The sequence below is a fragment of the Myodes glareolus genome, chromosome 1 (genome assembly GCF_982192425.1).
Source record: "Myodes glareolus chromosome 1, mMyoGla1.1, whole genome shotgun sequence".
In the NCBI taxonomy this organism is placed as follows: domain Eukaryota; kingdom Metazoa; phylum Chordata; class Mammalia; order Rodentia; family Cricetidae; genus Myodes; species Myodes glareolus.
The window spans coordinates 109,004,019-109,024,728 of record NC_142026.1 but is presented as its reverse complement, the minus strand read 5'-3'; the positions used below and the strand labels follow the sequence as shown (position 1 = coordinate 109,024,728).

Here is a 20,710-nt window from a genome sequence, read left to right as displayed (position 1 = left end):
AAAGGTTAACGTACTTTAGGATTGCTTTTTGCTTCTATCAGTTCGTTAGAAGTCCCCTGGGTTGAATTATAAAGGCAGGAAAGACCCTTCCTCAAGAAAATAGGAAAATGATGGAAGTTGATAGGGTAGGATGGTGGCATGAAAAGTCAGTGAGTAGTTAAGAATGTACCTGGCAAAGTCTATGCTTGCTTCTTTCCCTTCGACATTAACATTTCAATTATTTCCTAATAGTGAATCTTCCCAACCAATTTTTAAAAATTATGCTAGTTACTTTACCAGTTATAGTAGTGTTTGGTACCATTTGGGAATGTAATAGAATATGTGAGAGCAAGACTGGAAGGACGGGAGAATGATATTTGAAGTCACCTTCCCCAGAGAGAACTGGCGTGAACATCTGCTAATCCAAATCTGCCAGGGTGGTGGGAAGCCCCCTCTCCTAGCTGGGAGCAGAAGGGGTTAAACCATCCCGGTTTACTCACATCTCTCAGTCAGGCTTCTATCTGATCCATCCTCCCTTTCTCCCCTGCCCACCCCTCTGTAAATGTCAACCACTTCCTGATGATTTCACACCTTTCTGTTCTTTGTGAAGAAACCTGGGTGTTAATGGTAAAGGATTGGGTGCCATTGTATGCGCGGGTTGCCTGTGAGTTAAACTGAGGGATGCCTGTGGAATTAAAGTGGGAGCTGGTGAAGACATGAGAGTAGGCAATAGGCTAAAAAGCCACTTTTAAAGCAGGTATTTGTTTTAGTAGCAACTTCTAAGTGTGCATTGTAGAAAGAAAAAAAAAACCTAATCTTTTTAAGAGCTAAATATTGGAGAGAGTGTAGCAGAATAGAGAGGTGACTTAAAAAAAAATCAAGGATCAACAATAAGAAAGGAAGGAAGGAAGGCAGGTCATCCTCACCTTTCATTCTACAGGTGTACTGACAAGGATCCAGCAATGGAAGCGTGGTCAGTGGATGAGGTCTGCAAGTGGTTGGTGGAGAAAAACTTAGGTGAGCTAGTCCCCAGGTTTCAAGGTGAGTCCTTTATTCTTCCAGTAATGTGATTTGAGCCCTGCAGTTGTGCAGGTGTCCTCTGTCGTGAAGGCTGCTTTTGTCACCTCCTGTCTGCCTGTGGCGGAAAAGGAGCCGTTTGGGTGAGGAACTTTGTCCCTTTTCCACAGACTGGGACTGTTTCCAGTTCACCTATCATGCTCTGAGGAGAAGCAATGTTGAAATGATTGCAAACTCTTGGGAGTTACTTTTGATACAGATGTTGTGTGTTTCTTTTGTCTTATGGAATCACATGTGTTTTATACAGTGTGGGACGTGCCAATATTAAACATCAACTAGGAGGTAGTATAAAAACAGCCTCCCCCGAAAGACCTTCTATTTCTTTTGACCATTAAAACTGGCCTGGAGAAGGCGTTAATATGCAAACAAAAAGTTTTTATATTGGGACTCTGTGTTCTGGTAACTTTTTAGCAGCAGACGTCAAGTCGGAACTATGCACCATCAGAACTCTAACAGACACTGCTGTTGCAAGTCTAGATGATCCTTTAAATACTGGAAAATTCGTTTTCTCTTTTTTTCCATGTTTTACTGGGAAGTGATATGAAAGCTACTTTTCTTTTTCCCAGAGGAAGAAGTCAGTGGAGCCGCACTCCTGGCTCTTAATGACCGGATGATACAGCAACTAGTAAAGAAAATTGGACACCAGGCTGTTCTGTTGGACTTCATTAAAAAATACAAGCAGAGCAATCAATGGCCGAAGCCCACTGGAGGCCCCAGAGAGACATCCCCGTTGACCCTGGCACAAGCTACCTCTGAGTGAGTACACGGGTGAACAGGCTTGGTTTTCGTTCCCCGTTTCTGCATGGCTCTGCCTTGTGGCAAGCAATCAAAGCTCTTTCAAAACTGTGGCCAATTTCAGCTAGATGGTGTGCACAGTGTTTTTACTATTTGACTGACGCTTATGAAGAATTGGGTCAGGATCTGTTGTGTTTCTTTCCACTGGTCTTTAAACACTGACTGGGGTTGTTAGGGCGATGCTGCAGGCAGGAAGTTTCTTCAGGAGCTGCTGCAGAGCCAGCAGTAAAAATGCATGTTAAGTTGTGGAAAGGGGACGCTCTGTAGCTGGGCTATGACCAGGACCTGTGGCTGTGCCTTTGCCTTGTCTCAAGCTGTTTGTTCATTTGTGTGTTTATTTGCTTAGGTCTCTCTGTGATATACAATTTATACTCTCTTCTTTAGGCCCTTCACAAAAGAATTTGCTAACCCCTTTGCCACAGTTGAGCTTCATGATTCTTTCAGAGTTAGTCATAAAATATGGAACACTGTGACAGAATGCTGGAGAAATCGTGCAGAAAATTCATGGTGTCAGATAAAAGCTCGAAAGTTGGAGGGTGGCTTTGCTTGTTTTCACATCCGACCCATTAATCTAAAGGAATGATAGCAAGATTTATCAATTAAAATTTTCATTTCACAAATCTATGCTTCAAGATGCTCTCACGTACTCTGGTTTAGTGTTTCCATGTTTAAGACTTGTCAAGACTTTTAAGGTTAAATATTTGCTATTGACCAATCACTGTTCATAAAAAAAATAGTAAGATGTATATAGTATCATTTTATCTTTACCTTTCCTGAAATTAGTCCTGTAATTATAAATATTTCTCTTTTTCTTGATAAGCAATATAACATTAGAGGGACTTGGCTTAAGTAATTTGATTTCTAGAGTATTTAGGTATTTGGGACAGGTAGCCATGAAGGGTTAGTCTTATGTTGGGCTGAAGAGTAGGACATGGTTGATTTGTAACTCTAATCCTTGAGAGGCTGAGACAGAAGGGTTGTTGTGAGTTTAAGACTGATTTAGTTTAGAGTTAGATGTTGTCTTTTTTAAAAAAAAATAGTAACAATGATTATAAATGAGATCAGACTGGAAATTTTACAAGTGACATGTTTGAAGGATTTCTTCCAAACATGGTTGCGGCATGGTCTTAGGTCTGTGACTTTGCAAAGTTCCCATTGTAGGATTGTAATTCTCTCTAGCAAAAGAGAGGAACGAACTTCAAAGAGGTTGCAATGTTTCCCAGCACTTTGGGATGGCTAGAACTTTTGAACTGGAAGTCCCTCCCCGTTGACTGGAATCCTGATCTTTCCTTGGGCACAGCTCAAAAGAAAACCGGCAGCCTTTAAATCCATTTACACTGCTCTGTGGCACACTGGAGCTGGTTAGACTGCCAAGAGCTCGGGGCTTCATCCCTGCTTTTACCACTGGCTTGGATTGATTTTGTTCCTGTGTTGGAGATCTTGTGTCTTCATCTACAGACTGAAATTGCACTCTTTACTGCTTAAGTTTACACTGAGACATCATAATCTTGTGCCAAATCTTTGCTCCCTTTAACCAGACCAACATAGTCCTTTGTTTGTTGAAACTTTCTTAACCAGGTTATGAATGCTAGTTTCAATTGTAGCCAAGACTGAGCAGACTGGCAGCAGAGATTTATGAATGTGAGTTTATTGCTTTATCCCGTGAGTTCCCAGCTTCCTTTAAGGATTTGTGTAATCTTGTGTTTCGGTGAAAGTGTTCTGTGTGAAATCACAAGTTGCCTGTTGGTTATATTTGCCAAGCACGTTGTACTTAAAGAATATGTTGTCACTTGAGAACAATGATAAAGCAGATATGAATATATGCCATGGAGTCAAACATTTGTAAAAATGCTTAATAAAGACCAGAAACTTGATACAACCCTACAGTTACGCAACTAAACGTGATTTCTGATTCCTGCTGTATTTGCTACTTATATATTTGCTATCTGATCTTGGGTATTTGTTTGACTTTTTGCTACTTTTATTTTGAGCCTGTTCAACTGTAAGATGAAACATAGAATAAATGATTCTTTTGTCCTATTCTTAAAAGTCTATAAAACAGTTAAATCAGAGAGAGCAAATGGGTTTTAAACTTGATTAAAATTCCATTCACTTGTTGCCTGGTAAAGTATTTTGCAGAGAAACATCTGAAGAGGATGTATCCCATTCAAAACTACACAAATAACAGGAATGTCTAGCCTGCAGTTGCTTTTCGATTGTTGTTTTCATTGGATCTGATAGAGAAATCAGTGAATGGGAAATTGGAGGAAATAGGTGCAGATTCTGACATACAGAACTAAACTTGTGGCCGTGAGCAAGTTTCCTTCCATCCTGGGCTTCTGGGTTTCCTCACTTGAAGTGATGGAGTACAGTTCTAAGAGGAAAGGATTTTATGATAATAAAAACAATCCCTTGAAAATAGTAGGGAGTTGCAGAGAGGCCAAACACAGTTAAGCATTTGTTTTTACTTCAAGAATATTTACAGAGAATGACGGATTCTGCTATAACCATCACTTCGTAAAGGAAAGTCTTATCTTAACACGATTTAAAAACATGCCACATCAGGTGCTGAGGAGATGGCTCGGTTTTAAGTGCTTCCTATGTAAGCATGAAGACACACGCTCACTACACAGTGCCCTCATGAAAGGGCAGGTTTCACATCAGACAATTGCAGCCTAGCACTGGGGAAATGGGGAAAGGCTGATACGTGGGGCCCACTGTCCAGCCAGCCTAGAGTAACCAGCAGGTCCCGATTCGCAATAAAAAAGGTTGAAGGCTCCTGAGAAATGACAACTGCGGCTGACTTCTGTTGTGTACACACACACACACACACACACACACACACACACACACACACACATACACACATACACACACACACACACACATGAAGGCAGTAAGGTGAACTGGCAGCAATCTGCTCCATAAACAAGTCACTGTGCGATGATGCATGGAGTCTTCTTTGCAATCAGTGTTCTTAGCCATGAGCCTCACATGAGCTCAGATAAGGATGAAGACGAGCTGAGCCTTCCCTTTCAAACACCATGAGATCAGTGGTCAATGTTTCTGTTTAACACTCCATGTCAATCACACAGCTCTTCCACTTTACTCCAGGCATGAAGAGAACTCCAGTCCCACCGGCTATGGGGGCCAGACATCATTGTATCCAGTGGAAAACCTTGATAATGGGCTCATTGACCAAAGAGTATTGAAGCAGAGGTGAGATGCCAACTTTATAATATTTTAAAGCCAAATGGTAATTGTCTTTGTTTATAAAATTTCATGTGTTTAGATATACTAAATCTAAATTTTTATTAAATCTTTGTCATTGTCCTAAAAGGCAAGCTTTTATCAAGGAATGGAGATACTAGATAAAATATCAAGGCTGAATTGACAAAGGAGTTTTGATGATGCTATACGTTTCTTTCAAGTGTTTATCCTTTGGTGAGAAAAAGTATGTTCCTCTATCGTAATCTATCCAGGATAATTTGTAGATAACGTCCCATAGATCTTGAATTGAGTAAAAAAATCTTTGGTTTTGCCTTGAATTTTGGAGGCTGCTTTAACTTGACTATTCCAGAGGGAGGCACTGTTCTCATAAGTAGTTCGTTAAATTTTCTGGTGATATTTCAGTGTCTGGGTTCCATTGCACCAAAGGGGGGAAAAACTATGGACCTAGAGAACCACATGTCGGAATCCAGTACTCAGACAAAACTGATGAAGTGGTAGCAGATAAGAGGCGCCTCTGCATCCTCCTCTAGCCTCTTACGGTCACCCAGTCCAGGTGGTCCATTCATCCACTGTGGATGGGAAGGATCCCTGCAGAGTGAACTATTTCAGATGGTCCATGCATCTGCCATGCATAGTAAGAGTTCCTGCAGAGTGGGCCATGCATCCACCATGCATGGTAGAAGACCTTGCACTTGCAGAGTAAAGCATTTCAGGAGGTTCATTCAGCTACCATGCATGGTAGGAGTCCCTGCATAGTGAAGCATTTTTCAGGTAATGGAGAAATATCCACAGCAACCAACCGGGACTATGGTCCTTTGTGGTGTGTGTGTGTGTGTGTGTGTGTGTGTGTGTGTGTGTGTGTGTGTTTACAACCCCTTTACATTATCATTATATAGTCTCCCTGGCACAGCCCACAAAGAAAAGAGATTTTGCTTTCTCTGTGAATGAATGAGTAAAACTGAAAGCTGGGGAAGTCAAGGGATTTCTGGACAGTTTCCCGACAGCCTCTGTACTACAGCTCAGCCGCCTTTATTCCATGGCTCCTTTGGGGGATGGTGAACTAGAAGAGGGAAAGCAGAGCTGTGCTCACTGGTACAGCCTAGGAATAAATAGCAGCTACCTGAGAGCTGAAGGGGTCACCCTGGGCAGCTGAGGAAAGCCCCATCTCAAAATGAGACAAACATGTAGGTACACTACAGCTTGGGACAACAAACAGGAGAGGCAGAAAATCAGTCCCTTGGGAATTCGTGGTTCAAGAATGGTTCAGAAAATGCAAATCCATTTTCAAGGAAGCTTCATTCCCACCTTTCTGCCCACAACGCAGATTGATTCCTGAAGCTTTCTTTTGCTGTGGCTCCAGGTACACCGAGTGAGTCGCAAGTCTCCAAATGCTCTCTCTAACACTGCTAGTGCTGCTGCTGCCACTACAGAAGTGGGAGCAGCGCCATGGGTGAGGGTTATAGCCTGTGGTATCTACCTCCTTACCACGGTCCTCAATCCTCTGTTGTAAAACACGGATAATGATCCTCATATTTACTGTTCTCCATCGCACCTACCGAGTGGAAGAAATCAAAATAAGACTGCTTTAGAAGTTGAGAGAGATGGAAAGGCTTAGGAAGCAGAACATATATGGTCATAGCCGTTCACCTCGAAGTATCTCCTAAGCTGTGGGTTTCTGTATTAGATCACCTATTACCCATCCATCTGGAAAAGGACCTCAAATTATATATATATATATACACACACACACACACAACACATGCACACACACATATATATGACTCACAAACATGAACCAGTCTCTCCTACCTTCTACACATGTGAGTTTAAAAAACAAAAATCCATGAAAACTAAAGACAAAATAGGCTTATTGTAAGAAAAACAACTCATATTATGAGGCAGAATCTTTAAGCTCCCCTGGCTCCAAGGGTCTGGTTCTGGACCCCTTTCTTTTGTTTGTTCTTCCTTACTTGCCTTGTGGTAGAAGGCCACTTGGTCACTTGTTCATTTCCTGGCCACCCAGACCCGAAATAACCACACAGAAACTGTATTAATTAAATCACTGCTTGATCTATTAGCTCTAACTTCTTACAGGCTAGCTCTTACATATTAATTTAACCCATTTCTATTAATCTGTGTATTGCCACAAGACTGTGGCTTATGGGGTAAATTTCCCAAGTCTGTTTCCGGTAGATATACGTGAGTTCTCTCTGACTCTGCCTCCTTTCTTCCAGCATTCATTTTAGTTTTCCCCTCTTAGCTCTACTCTACCCTATCAGGCCAAGCCAGTTTCTTTATGAACCAATGGTGTTCACAGAATACGGAGGGGAATCCCACATCACTGCCTGCCTTCTTCCTTTGCTAATGATGAATGCTCTGCTCCCTCCATACTGCCTTACTCAGCTCCAACTCCATAGAAATCCTATCTGATAATAGCTCAGATCTCCAATGTCAACGGACCCAGTCTTTCATTACTGCTTCACATCTGGGAAAGGAAAACTCACAGGCCATGCATGGTCAAATACCTTCTTCTAAGCAACTGGTTCTGAGACAAGTTAAGACCACAGTGGTCTTAACTTGGAGGATAGAGATCTCATCATCTCGTGTTTGATCTCTTTCCAGCCATGTAAACTAAAATAATTAAAAGCATCCTCCATCTTTTTCTTCTGTCCTTCTATTCTATCCATTTGATAGTTATGCATCAAGGGCCTCTTGTTTCCTTTTCTGTTAGGCTGTGTGGTCCCCTCACCTGCCTCCCTAAACCCTGCCCACCATCTAAAACTATTTAGTCAGCCTGACAACAAGATAATTCAGGCTCAGTCCTTCTAGAAATAGTGCCTTATTTGTAATTCTTGTTCTGCTTACAAAAGTGACAATAACCTTAGTTTATTAAACTAAACAGACAATAAACACCTCAGACAATAAACACCTCAGAGACAATGACCACATCCTGTTATTTTATAGAGTGAATTTATTATCTCAGCCTCTGATACCTCAAAATTCAATCAGGCTTCCAAAACTGAGCTGTTGAATGTGAACCAAAAAAAAAAGAGAGACAATATACTATGGGGAGACAGGATATATATTTGAGTAGCAGCAATTTCCTTTTTGACCTTTTGAGGCAATCCATACCAAATGTGGTGATCTTACAAACACAGCTTCAGATATTTCCCATTTATTCAGAGCAGGTAATAAATTTGAAGGTGTTGCCCACTAGACTTTCATGAAGCCAACTGCTTTCAAGAGGTGGGAATGAGTGGCGGAGCAAGTGCTGGTTTCACTTGCCTCCCCCAAATTGTTTCTGTAACTATTTGGAATGAGAACACCACCTGATACCCATGGGGACTTGGTGGGAGACACATCTATGCACCTGACACTTGTCACCCAGGTCACACAGAGGCAGTTGAGGATATTTGGGATATTTGTTTCCTGACAGGGAATTAAGCTTTCCCTGCAGGCTATTTGTAGATAAAAAAGGGGGGGAAAAACAGGTCTCTAGAGGCTGCAAACTCACCTAACTGTAGTTGTGTCAAAGTCTCTGGAAAAGTCTTTGGTTGTAGTCAAAAGAAGACATGTGTCCTAGGAGATGAAATACGATGGCACTCTGGAGCAGGGGACTTTTCTTGGGTGATGGGTGCTTGTTACTGTACGGTTTAAATACCTTTCTGGATCATTAGGTGACATCATCACGTACTGATGACGTATTGGGGATGGTTTCTTCTGCAGTGGAATTCTTTCTTCTTTTATTTGCATACTTAAAAACTGTTCATTTCTCTTTTAGTGACCAATAAGGCAAGACATCAAATAAACTGAGGTTTCCTACGCGTTGCTTTAAATACTCGACTTGAACTTTAAGTAGACATGCCAGGCTTTGCTCCTGCCTTGGGGCATAATTGGAAGTTCGTCATGGTTTCATGCATATTTAAGAATTAGTTTAATGACTTTTTTTGTGGTCTGGCTACTGCTGCGGGATGGTATAGAACGAACTTTCCCTGCCTCTGCTCTCTGAAGCAAATGTCAATGGACCATCAACATTTCTAATGCATTAGTTGCGGTCGTTTTCACATCAGTGTTTCAGACAAGAGTCAGCAACACAACTGTGGACACATTATATCCCAGACTGTAATAAAGGGAAGGCTTCGTAAAGAAAGCGTGGCAGCCCAGGTAGAGTTGCTCAGTACAAGTTCTGATCAGATATGCAGTGAGTTTTCTCAGCAATGCTGGTGAATAAAATCAGGGGCTCACACTTGCAAATGGAGCACTCTATCACCGTGCTAGGTCCCAGCCTTGTGATTGGTATTTCCAGTTTCTATACGCTTCTGCCCTTTGTTCTGTTGGCCAAGAGGCATGGGAGGTGATTATCAGGGACTAATCATACCTTTGTCGTGTTACCAAATATTCACTATAGAAGGAGACTAGTATTTGATGAATTTTCCATGACTTCTTCATACATAGTTGAATCAAATCTATATGACCAGATTAGAAAATGAATCTTTCAGGAGAACTTTGTGATTAAATGGGAGGTTTTGGGACCCCTACCATAGCTAGTGGCTTACACACAACTCTACACGGCTGGTGAGATGAGAAAGGGGTAATTGTAAGAATTGGATGGAAGTATGAGCATGCCAACCCTGAGATGGCAGAGTTCATAAGGCTGGGGACCAGGGACAAGCAGATAGTTAAGAGCTTAGCTTTGGAGTCTGGCTTTGTCATTTGCCATCATTTACCAATTAAGTAACAAATTCCGCAGCCTAAGTGGGCCTTTTTTCTCCTTGGCAAATGAACAGAATGATGAGTTAATATATGAAAAGTTCTTAGGACCTGGCATACAGTTGGCATGCATATATTTTAACTATTGTTTGCATTAAGGCAAGCACGGTGTTCAGTGAGATTTAAAAGGTCTCAACTCTCACAGGTGGTCCTAGGTGAAAGATCAAGGCTTATACCAGGATGTTTGGGGCAGCAGTCCCCTCCTGGGACTCAGGCTCTAGAACAGAATAGGGGACATTCCTGTCCTTGAAGGTCTGGCCATGCGTTGAGAGTTGCAGTAGAAAACCGAACAAGGAGTCCTGTGGGCCTGTGTATACAATGAGAGTTGGAGAGAAGCTTCCAGACCTCATGGAGAGACATTGCTGCCATTGCAAGGGCATCAGAGAGCACACAGGTGGCTAGAAGCCATATTTAGCTACTGAATCCCAGGTTAGTGGATCCACAGGCTCTCCTACCAAAGATCTGTGTTTGAGACCCATGACAAGCTAAACCCCATTCCTTGGTGAGGAACTGTCAGTGTACAGTCAGCTAGCAGAGGCTCTGAGGAATCCTATAGATAAAAAAATAAATTTACCTACAATTCTTTGTGAAATATCTGCTAGTTCCATAAAACAGGAAATACTTATCGAGAGACTGCTGACCTCAGTCAGGATGAAATCATCACTCATTCCTTCAATATGCCAACGTTGCCTGAACAAGCACTTGCTGCATACCAGGAATTGTTGGAAGCAGTGCAACAGGCCGCAACATCTGCTTCGCTGGGCTCTTATCTTGCTGGGTTATGTAGTGAGTTGCAGGCTAACCTGGGCTACACAGAGAGAGACCCTGCTCCAACTCTATCTCAAAAATAATAAATAAATTGATACATAAACAAATGATAGGTTAATTCTGTCCCGAAGATGCATAACTATGGCCAGAAACACAAATTCAGATTACCCTGATGAAGATGCTGTGAGAACTTTAATAGTAGCAGAACAAAGGAAAACATCAGGTAGGTGGGCTACAGCAGAACAAGGTAATCTCTTTTGTAGAATTTAGGTATTGTTAACAGTCTTGGTTTTAGAGCTTTGGGAAGCCAGTGGTCAAGCTAACTTTAATAATACCTTCCAAAGGTTTTAGTCAAGATGTTTAGGTCAGAAGAGAAGTGTGTAGCAGGCACTGTGAGGAAACTGATCTCCCAGGGAAGTTTGACTCCCGGAGCACTACACTAGCCCACCTCTCCCCACAATCACTAAGTTCTAGTCAGTCAACCAGTCCTTGGGGTTTTCAACCGGTGTGGGGGTTCTTCAGAGAGCTCCAGCTCAAAGGCAAAGAGAATAAAATGAAATGGAATGTCACATCAGAGCAGCCGGAGGGAGCTGGTCATTTGGTTCAGTCCCTGGAGGCATGAGCTTCGTCTCACTTTCCATCTATGACAGAGTAGGGATGCCGCCTCTCATGGTGGTGCTTGTCATTGACACCCCTGGCCTTACTAGTCAGTGGTTCCCTTGCCATGTGTGGACTGTTCTAATATACTAGAAATATACTTTACGTCATGTTCCCTCTGTGCAGGTAAGCCGCCAGCTCCCGAGCCAGGCCTTTGTGACCAGGGGCTGCAATAACATTCTGTCCTCATTGTGTGGAATGGATTGTGATAACAACATTCTGAAAAGATTGAGGAATTTTGAAAGATGTGAATTTTGTGTATTCTGTCGCCAGTTTATAGAATGAAAGACTTTCTATCTTCAATAGCACGTTCTTGGTTTGATTTTTGTTTGCTTGTTTTGTTTGAGAGACAGGGCTTCTTGTAGCCCAGGCTGGCCTGAACTTGCTATGCAATAAAACGTGTCCTTGAACTTTCCGCCTTTGTCACCCAAGTGCTGGTTTGCAGGCTTGCACTGCTATGCCCAGCTTTTACAGCACTTCCTATATAGCATCTCTCCTCTTCGCACATCCCTGGATCCTTTCAGAACGTTGTTATCACTCAATCCATTTCTCACTGCGAGGACGGGATATTACTGCAGTCCCTGATCACAAAGGTCTGGCGTGTGACCTGGTAACTCACCTGCACAGAGGGAAAATGACGTCAAATATATAAAATGGATTTATTAACATTCTTACTTTGAGCCAAAAACTAAAGAGCTGCTCACTGTCTCTCCCTTTCGTACAGCGATAGTAATAGAAAAATGGGGCGACAGCCAGAAGACATACATACAAACATACACAGAGGGAGGAAGGGAGGGAGGGAGGGAGGGAGGGAGGGAGGGAGGGAGGGAGGAAGGGAGGGAGAGAGAGATTTAGCTCTGAGACCCTGCCAGATGAGCTGAGAGGTCACAAAAATTACAATTCTTACTTTTTAGGCTCTTGTTACAACCTCTTTCAACCCAAGGGCCTGCGCTTTTGTGCTGAGGGCTTCCTCAGCTCTCAGTGTGATATTCCCTGTGAACCTAGAAAAGAAAAGGATGATTCAAAAAGTCCTGATTTGCAAGGGGTACAGTTATACAATACAGGAATCAAGATAGTCAAGAATAGTTGCGAGTCCAAATGCGATGCTGGAGCAGGCAGTGTTGTTACTTCCGCCGAGGAAGGGCGCAGTAGGGCTACCAAAGTAGCCATGAGTATCCATCTGAGGAGAGGCTTAGCATACACTCTGAAGAGGGAGAGGGAGACAGGGTTAAGCTGCTGACACTGGTGCATTCTAGACTTTTTGTAAAGCTCGTAGCTTGCTATTATGAAAGAAGAACTCTGGTAGTAACACACTTGAAGCTGTGTGATCAAGCCCAGATTAATGTGGGAGCATAAATCATCATGAGGAATAGATAATGCAAGGGGTGCAATGCAAGAAATTTTCATGACACCTGAGGGTACGGAATGAAGATGAAAGACGCCAAGTCTCACCATACTAAGAGGAAGATGCACGGTAAAAGCCACCAGGAAATCAGTCACTATGTTAGCCACAATAATTATCACAGGCTGAGTAGTTTACACAATGCAGATTTATATTCTGATTTTAGAGTCTCAAATTTAAGGTCACAGTGGTGGTCATTTTGTTCTCTGATAAGACAATTGAGAAAATGCCTCCAAAATATCAGGCTGTTAGCAGATAAATCTGTAGGGCATTTTCTTAATTAATGATTCATGTTGGAAGGTCCAGCCCACTTTTGGCAGTGTCATCCCTGGGTTGATGGTCCTGGGTTCTTTAAGAAAGCAGGCTGAGCAAGCCATGAGGAGCAAGCCAGCAAGCAGCACCCCTCCATGGCCTCTGTATCAGCTCCTGCCTCCAGGTTCCTGCCTGGTTTGAGTTCCTGCCCTGCCTTCCCTCAATGATCCCTGATCCTGGATATATAAGCGAAATAGACCCTTTCCTTCCCGAATTGCTTTAGTCATGGTGTTTCATCACAGCAATCACCTTAACTAAGACAACCACCTTCTCTCTACATCCTCACATGACCTTGAGAAAGGAGATGCACTTCATAAAAGGATGCTAAGTCTCAGTCAACCTCTATGACCTCATCTAGATCAAGTTACCTGCATAAAGCCTGTCCCTGGGTGTAGTCATATCACATACAGGTTAGGAGTTCAACATGGAATCTGGGGAGGTGGGGAACATAAATGAGCATCTAGAATTTAAAAAAAAAAAGATGAATTATTTCAGAAGCCTTGAATGGGAGGTAAACAGAGTTAAATTGTTGGCAATGTGGGGTATAACATGGAAAAGAGACTCTTAGGAGATGGAGAAGGGGCTCAGCACTCAACAGGACTTGCTGCTTGCTTTTCCAGAGTACCCAAGTTAGGTTCCCAATACTTCCACTGAGCAGTTCACAACTTAAAAGTTGTGAGCCCTTCCAGCTCTAGAGAATATGGAGCCTTCTTACGGCCTCCTTGGGTACCCACACATGTGGTATAAATACACACAAATAAAAATAAACATTCAAAAAAGAAGAGAGACTTGAAGACAATAGTATTATCAAACTAATGATTGAGAAGAGATGGAGATAAAAGAATCATGAGGAGAGTGCGTGGAGGCACTGTTTGGATTTAAATGGGGATATGGATGTGAATTCTTTCCTTTCACTTTTCTCATTCTCTTAAGAGAAATCGCCATACATTAGCCTTGCTAAGCAAGAGTCTGCACACTGCAAAGAAAGAGTTCCTACCCCAGTGTAACAGCCAGGTCTCTCCTGCTTCCTACTGATGCTCAGCAATATTCCCATCAAGGGTTTTCCTTAGCGGGCTGATAGTCCACTGAACCTATTCTTCACAGAAATAGCATTATTACCCTATGTGAACCCCATTAAACTACAGTTTGTCTGCTCTTGGAAAGAGCTGAATGATTTTTCATTCTTATTAAATTTAGACAAAGTTAGAAAACCAATGAGCCTTTTATGAGAACTCCCATCTCATCATTTAAAAAAATTAGTGCGCAATTTAAAAATATAATGTTTCAGCTGGGCAGGTGAAGTGACTGAGGAGAATTGGGGATGATGGATAGGTTAATCTGCTTAACTCAATAATTCCCCATTGTATAAATATACCATAGGTATACCACAGTATCTCTTTAATCTTATAAATCTATATAATTATCATTTGTCAGTATATGAAACAAGTTTGAAACTGTCATAATGGTATTGCCATTTGCCATTGCTCGCTTTATTATAAATTTTATCATGAATATGTATTTTTAATCACTGTATGAACTGAGCAGTTAGCAAGCCGTATGTTCTCAGACTGGGGGCCACATTGGCATATTTTAAATGGCTTGCAGGCTTATTTTATACCCAGGATTGAAAATAGAGCTGCGTTTGTGGTGGTCAGCTTGTCTTATAACCCTGACTTAGAAGTGAGAAGAGAAATATTAGTGTCCTTTTAACTTGGGAGTCCTTTTGACTCCTGGACTTAGTTTGGGGCAACCTGCTGGGGCTATGCTAAACACTAGTTTACTAAAAGTCCTGGCCTGGGAATGATTTTACCATCACAGTACAGAGCTTTTTAGTGCAGTGCAAATATGATTTTATAGATGGGAAATAGTTGTGGCTGTAGTTATCTACATCTGAATTAGAATACATTTGTGAACTTTGGGGCATTATGTTTCTTGCATAATATCCATTTTAACTAGTTTTCGGTTGCCTTGCTTAGATTATATTCACTTCAGAAATGTGTGTTGAATTGTTTAGATGTGAAGAAAAGGAACATTTGATGCCTCTGATTTGTCCAGTTGGAGCATGATGGACTGATGGTGGATCCTATATGGGTTATAGTGCATTCTGAATATTTGATAGAGCGATCTCATGGCTTATAGTCCCCACCTATGTAGAGGATGAGAAACATACAGGGGAAAAAATAGGACTAGAAAAGGGCAGAGATTGAACTAAGTTCTCTCCGACACTGTTGGAATACTGAAGTTATCTGTTGGTGGCATGAAGTGAGTGAACGCCACCTTAGAAGGGCACAGATAGTGGGCAGCTGTCTTCGCTGCTTAAACACTCACTGGAGAAAAAGAGATGGGTGCCAAACTGTACTGCAGCCCAGTTTAACATTGGCCTCCTTCCATCACCTCCGTAAGACTCTGGGGCAGCGCAGAGTCTAGTCCTCAAAATTGTCTCCTACTCTCAGTCTCTGGACATAAGCGAGAATGAATCTACCATGAGAGGATCTAAGTCGCGGGAGGAAATGGCAGGTGGTGTCAGGGCAGCCGGTATGGAAGACTCCCCACCTACGTTGTCTGAGGGGGTGAGTGAAATGGGAGAAAAGCTGGGAAATGGTTTGAGCTGAGGTAGAAGTTTATGTCTGAGAGTTGCTGTTGCTGTATTATGCCCAATAATGAAATGAGTGGTGTGCTTACTGTTGTCACGTCTTTCACCCTGGCTACAGTGAATGCCAGAGGAAGGAAATGGGAGGCAGCTTACTTGAAAGATGGCTAGAGATGCCTTCTGCTTCCCGAGTCCCCACCTTCCCTGACAGCTCGTGCGTTCTGATAAAGGATGACCCACAGTGCTAAGGGAAGCCTGGCTTTTGAAAATGCATTTGAATTTTATTTGAACAACTAAACTCAACCATGCTCAGAGAAACCTGCTTAGACTAGTTTAAGACATGTCCCTGGTGTCTTGTACTTGGCTCACCACTGCCCCTTTCCTTCCAGCCTATGCGATCCTGTTAGTGAACTAGACTGATAGCTGCCTATTGTGTTGATTAATGGTGGTTTCTAAGTCTTATTTTGAAGCCTTCTTTGTGCATGCATAAGGATGGGGTTTCAGCCTGGTTCTGAAGCTCAATTTTAGAAACAGTCTTAGTGATGTTGAACTTAAATGGCATAAAATCCACTAGTTTCAAGTGTACAGCTAGCTAATTTCAATAAACTTATGTTTAGAAGATTTTGTCCAGCCCTCAACACAATCTGTTCGGCTGTTTGTAGCCTTAGGCAGCCGATGACTGACTTTGGGAAGTTATAGTTTCCTGTCGCCTTCCATAGGATCAGGAATCTTGTGGAATAAGAACACTGACTCTTATTTTAGTGTTGAGACCAGCTTTCCCTTATTGAAATAACCAAGAACCGAGTCAGGTGCATCTTGTATTTTGCTACAAACAGCAGTAGAGTAGATGAGAAGAGTTCTCTTAACCGGGTACTAAAACTGATTCATTGTGGCTCCACTTGCTTGGCAGACTTGCAGTTTATCACTTCTGTCTATTAAATATTTTATTCAGCTTTGAGATATGCCTTACAACTTGGCTCTTCAAGACATATGGAGTAATATTTTCCAACATTGAACTTAATTCTAAACCCATGTGATTATGTGTGTGTGGTATATTGAGGTGTCGGGACGTGGTTTATACCCTAGGTCTTCTGAGTGTAGAGAATTGACACATTGCATATCGATGCAACACAGAATTTCACTCTTTGTGCTTTTATTCCACAGAAGAAATTCGAAGCATGTTCTAGCAAGGCATAAAGCATTACGATGGACTAAGTCCTATATCTTACCAGAGTTTCCCTATGATGTCCAGTGCATGCTGGCGGAGCAGAAGTGCCCTGATCACAGCATGAGGATAAGGATCATCGAGTTTCTCCAGGCAGATATGACTAAGTACCTGGAAGGCTCGCTGTGAGTAGCAACAGTGAGGAGGTAATCTGTGCTCCGAGGAGAGTAGAATTTGTGTGGGTCCAGGTCTCCTTGGCTTATGGCTGACAAAGTGAATCAAAGTTCAATACGCGGATTTAGAAGAGGGCCTGTGGTCATCAAGTTGGTTAAGGGCTTGCTGTATAACTCCCAACACCCATATAAAAATCCAGACATGGCAGCACATGTTTGTCATGGTAGCTCTGCCCTGGGCAGGTGGGGGATAGACAGATGGGTGCCTGGTACTCTCTGGCCAGCCAGCCTCGTCTAATCCATCGGTGGGCCCAGTTCTCCATGAGAAACCCTGTCTCAAGAAACAAGGTTGACCGTGTTGAGAAACGGGTTAACTTCAGGCCTTTATACCCGCACACATGCGCACACACACACACACACACACACACACACACACACACACACACACACAAGAGATACAAGACAGAAAGACACCACAGCAAGAGAAAATTTAGAGGAAACCTGTGTGTTCTTTAGACTCACCTTAACTCGGGGCTGCTGGAAATGAGCTCTGTCTTATCTGTTGTGAACAGGTACCCCACCACCCAGCAGTACAACGACGTGGTCAACGCTCTACTGCAGGCCCACCCTTTCCTGGACGAGGACGGCTGTGGCTTTGTAAGTGACTGCACGGCCCCACCTTCCTGTCCATCTCAGTTCACTTGAAATAAGAGTTTTGCATTTTCCACTCCAGCTCTGGTGTCTTTTTTCATTTTCTTAATTTTTCTTTTATCTTTAAGATTATAATAATTATGTCACTTATTCCTTTTCTTTCCTCCCTCCAATTTTTCCATATACCCTCCTTACTCTTACAAATTCATGAGATTTATTCATTGTTACATTCATATATATTTCTAAATATAACCCGCTTAGTCTGCATGCTGTGTATATGTTTTCAGGGATGATCACTTGGTATTGGATAATAAATTGGTGTGTTCTATTCTGGGGAACACTGTTTCTCCCAATCTTAGTATTTCTTAGTTGCCTATAGTTCTTTGTGTAGGGTTGAAACATTGTGGAAGCAGGAAACTGTGCTCATGTTGGCAAGTTTAGCATTCATGTTCTCTCTCTCTCTCTCTCTCCCTTCCTCCCCCTCTCCCTCTCCTGCTCTCTCTCTCTCTCCCTCCCTCTTTCTCTCCCTCCTCTCTTCTCTTTCTCCTCGTCTTTTCTCTATCTCTCCTTTCTCATTTCTTTCTCTCCTCCCCCTCTCTTCTCTCTCCTCTTTCTTCCCTCTCTCCTTTCTCTCACCCCTCTTCTTTGTTATTCCTTCTCTGACTCTATCCTGTGTATCTTTGTCTTCCTCTGTGAGTCCCCATCTTTCTGTCTCTCTCCTAAAGCATCCCAGGAGCTCCTAACTAACTCACAGCTCCCGTGAGTGACCAGAAGAGTTCTTGGTGGCATCAAAGCTGCTATTGATGGACCGCTTCTTGCTTTCTGATCTAATCAAAGGAGAAGTTGTCTGGCTTTGAAGTCTTGTCCTCCAGCCTCACCCACCCTCTCACATCTCTGCTGCCTGGATTAGATAGATTCAAAAAAAAAAAAACAAAACAAAACAGTTGTCCTCAGGAGCACCAGGGATTCTGATTTAAATGATGTGAAGGCAGATCCTGACAGCAAGAGTTTTAAAAGATTCCCAAGGCTCTAAGGAGAGCAAGTGTTGAGAACTGCTGCTCAAGCATGCTTAGGAAACGGCATACCAGCTGAGGTATGACCATGAGGCAGGCTGGGACAGGAGGACCAGGAGCTTGAAGCTAGTATGGGCTTCATGAGATACTGTTTCACATGAGATAAGAACATCTTCCAGTCTTCATTGTAACAGTGGAAATATGTTCAGTATTACTGAACAATAAACTTTAAAAAGTACTTGAAAATTGTAACAAAAAGTTGGATTTTAGTAACAGGAAATGGATAATTTGAGAAACAGTGGTGAGAAGCTATAGGTATATGTTCTTGAAGATAAGGGGCTACTCCCGTCCCTGTCTTTATGTGAGTCCATTTTAGTAAATATGGTTAGTGTGACAGATATGTTTCTATCTATCAGCTCATTACCTCATAATCTCAACTACATACTGGGAAGAAATTTTTTCCTCTTTCCCTCCCCACCTCCATCCTTCTCTCCATTTTGCTTTTCTTCCTTCCTTTTCTTTCTACCATCTTTCCATCTTCAAGTAAATGCTTCACATATATAGGTAAAATCAGAAGATTCTGAATAACAGACGGCCTTAAAAAATTCTTTTCTTCCCCCCAAAAGCAGAAAAGATGTGGTATCCCATGTCCGGAAATAACAGCCAGTCAAGACTAGAATTCAGACACTCTTGCTCACAAAGCATGCTGTCCTTTTTAAAAATGATTTTCAGTATATAAAGCATGCTACAAAAGAACCCAATTTTCCTTTTGCTAAAGTCAAAATAGTGCAAACCAAACAACAACACAAATCTGGGGTTCTGGCATCTCCAGACATGATAGGTAACATTCAGTGCTCCTTCTCCATTCGAGAATATATAATATTATATTATAATATAATGCTGGCCATCTGATCAGTGACACAGCACATAGAATTCCAGACTCGTCTCTGTCTCCGTAAATCCTGCATCCTCAGCTTTAATCAATCTCTGATACAGTATTATGTAGTTAGGGCCAAGATGGTGTACTTGTAATGAACTTGAACAGATTACTTTTCTGTCATTGTCTCCCAAGCAATGCAACACTTACCTGACATTTACACGGCATTGCATATCCCAGGTAGCACAGAGAAACCTGAAATTGAAGGGGAGTCCTTCCAGAGACTTTTACCTATATAAGCAAATAAATATCTATAATATTTTAAAAATTCTATTCCTCTCTCTCTCTTTCTCTCTCTCTCTCTCTCTCTCTCTCTCTCTCTCTCTCTCTCTCTCTCTGACATATAGATGGATGCAGAGGACAATTTGTGGGGATCAGTTCTCTCTTTCCATTGTGTAGGTCCCAGTAATCAAATTCAGGTCATCAGGCTTGGCAACTAACACCTTTACTCACTAAATCTTCTCTCCTACCCCACCAGTTACAATTTGACCTTCACTTTATGGTTATTGAAGTGAGATTTCTACAAAGTAATGAATAATGTCTACTGGGCTCCTGTGGGCATTTGATCTATATGTTTCCAGATATTAAGTAAATATAATAAAGAGACATAGAAAATTACTAGCAGGTTGTGGCCTCATTTGAACAATTAAAGAGTGTAAGTGGGGGCTGGTACATGGATAGGTATTTGCCCAAACTCTCATCACATCTGTATATGAGGTTGTGGTCCTCATGTTAAATTGTAAATTGTATGATATAGAAAATGCCTAAGAATATTGAGAGATTGTGTGTGTGTGTGTGTGTGTGTGTGTGCGCGCGCACACACACACACACACACGTAAAAAGAAGTGGAGGAAGAAAAAGAGGAGAGAGAATATTTGATCACTTTTAGGGGTGATTTTTGTTTTAACTGCCTGTCTTATAAATTTTCAAATCTACACAGTGGTTTGCCACAGCCTTTCAAGAACAAGATTTCTCTTCATATGATTGCACTTGGTGCTGGATAATTATGAGTTCTCTGTAGTGGGGACATCCTGGGACAGTGAACAGGACTCTTGACTCCCACTAGGTGTGCATAGCTCCCTCTCCACTCCAATCCTAGCACATGTCCTCAAGCATCATGAGATGTCTTCTGGGGAAGAGAAAGGGGCGGTGCCAGCAGGTGGGTGGAAAGCCATGACGGTGCTATTCCA

The 20,710-nt window shown here is 42.2% G+C and overlaps 1 protein-coding gene across 4 annotated transcripts in view; it reads left to right on the top strand.

Moving 5' to 3' along the window:
• The first annotated feature begins 610 nt into the window (after nucleotides 1-610).
• Samd3 (sterile alpha motif domain containing 3) overlaps nucleotides 611-20,710 on the top strand; it is a 44,280-nt gene continuing 24,180 nt past the window's right edge. The window contains exons 1-6 of one of the 4 annotated variants that reach the window (XM_048425407.2): nucleotides 619-736; nucleotides 920-1,020; nucleotides 1,623-1,812; nucleotides 4,966-5,070; nucleotides 16,746-16,931; nucleotides 17,492-17,576. In XM_048425407.2, the coding sequence (XP_048281364.2) occupies nucleotides 942-1,020; nucleotides 1,623-1,812; nucleotides 4,966-5,070; nucleotides 16,746-16,931; nucleotides 17,492-17,576 (645 nt within the window). In that variant the 5' untranslated portion in view covers nucleotides 619-736; nucleotides 920-941. Of the gene's footprint in view, nucleotides 1,021-1,622; nucleotides 1,813-4,965; nucleotides 5,071-15,402; nucleotides 15,562-16,745; nucleotides 16,932-17,491; nucleotides 17,577-20,710 lie in introns of those variants that run through there. The other 3 variants (XM_048425410.2, XM_048425409.2, XM_085689664.1) reach the window with 3 other exon arrangements.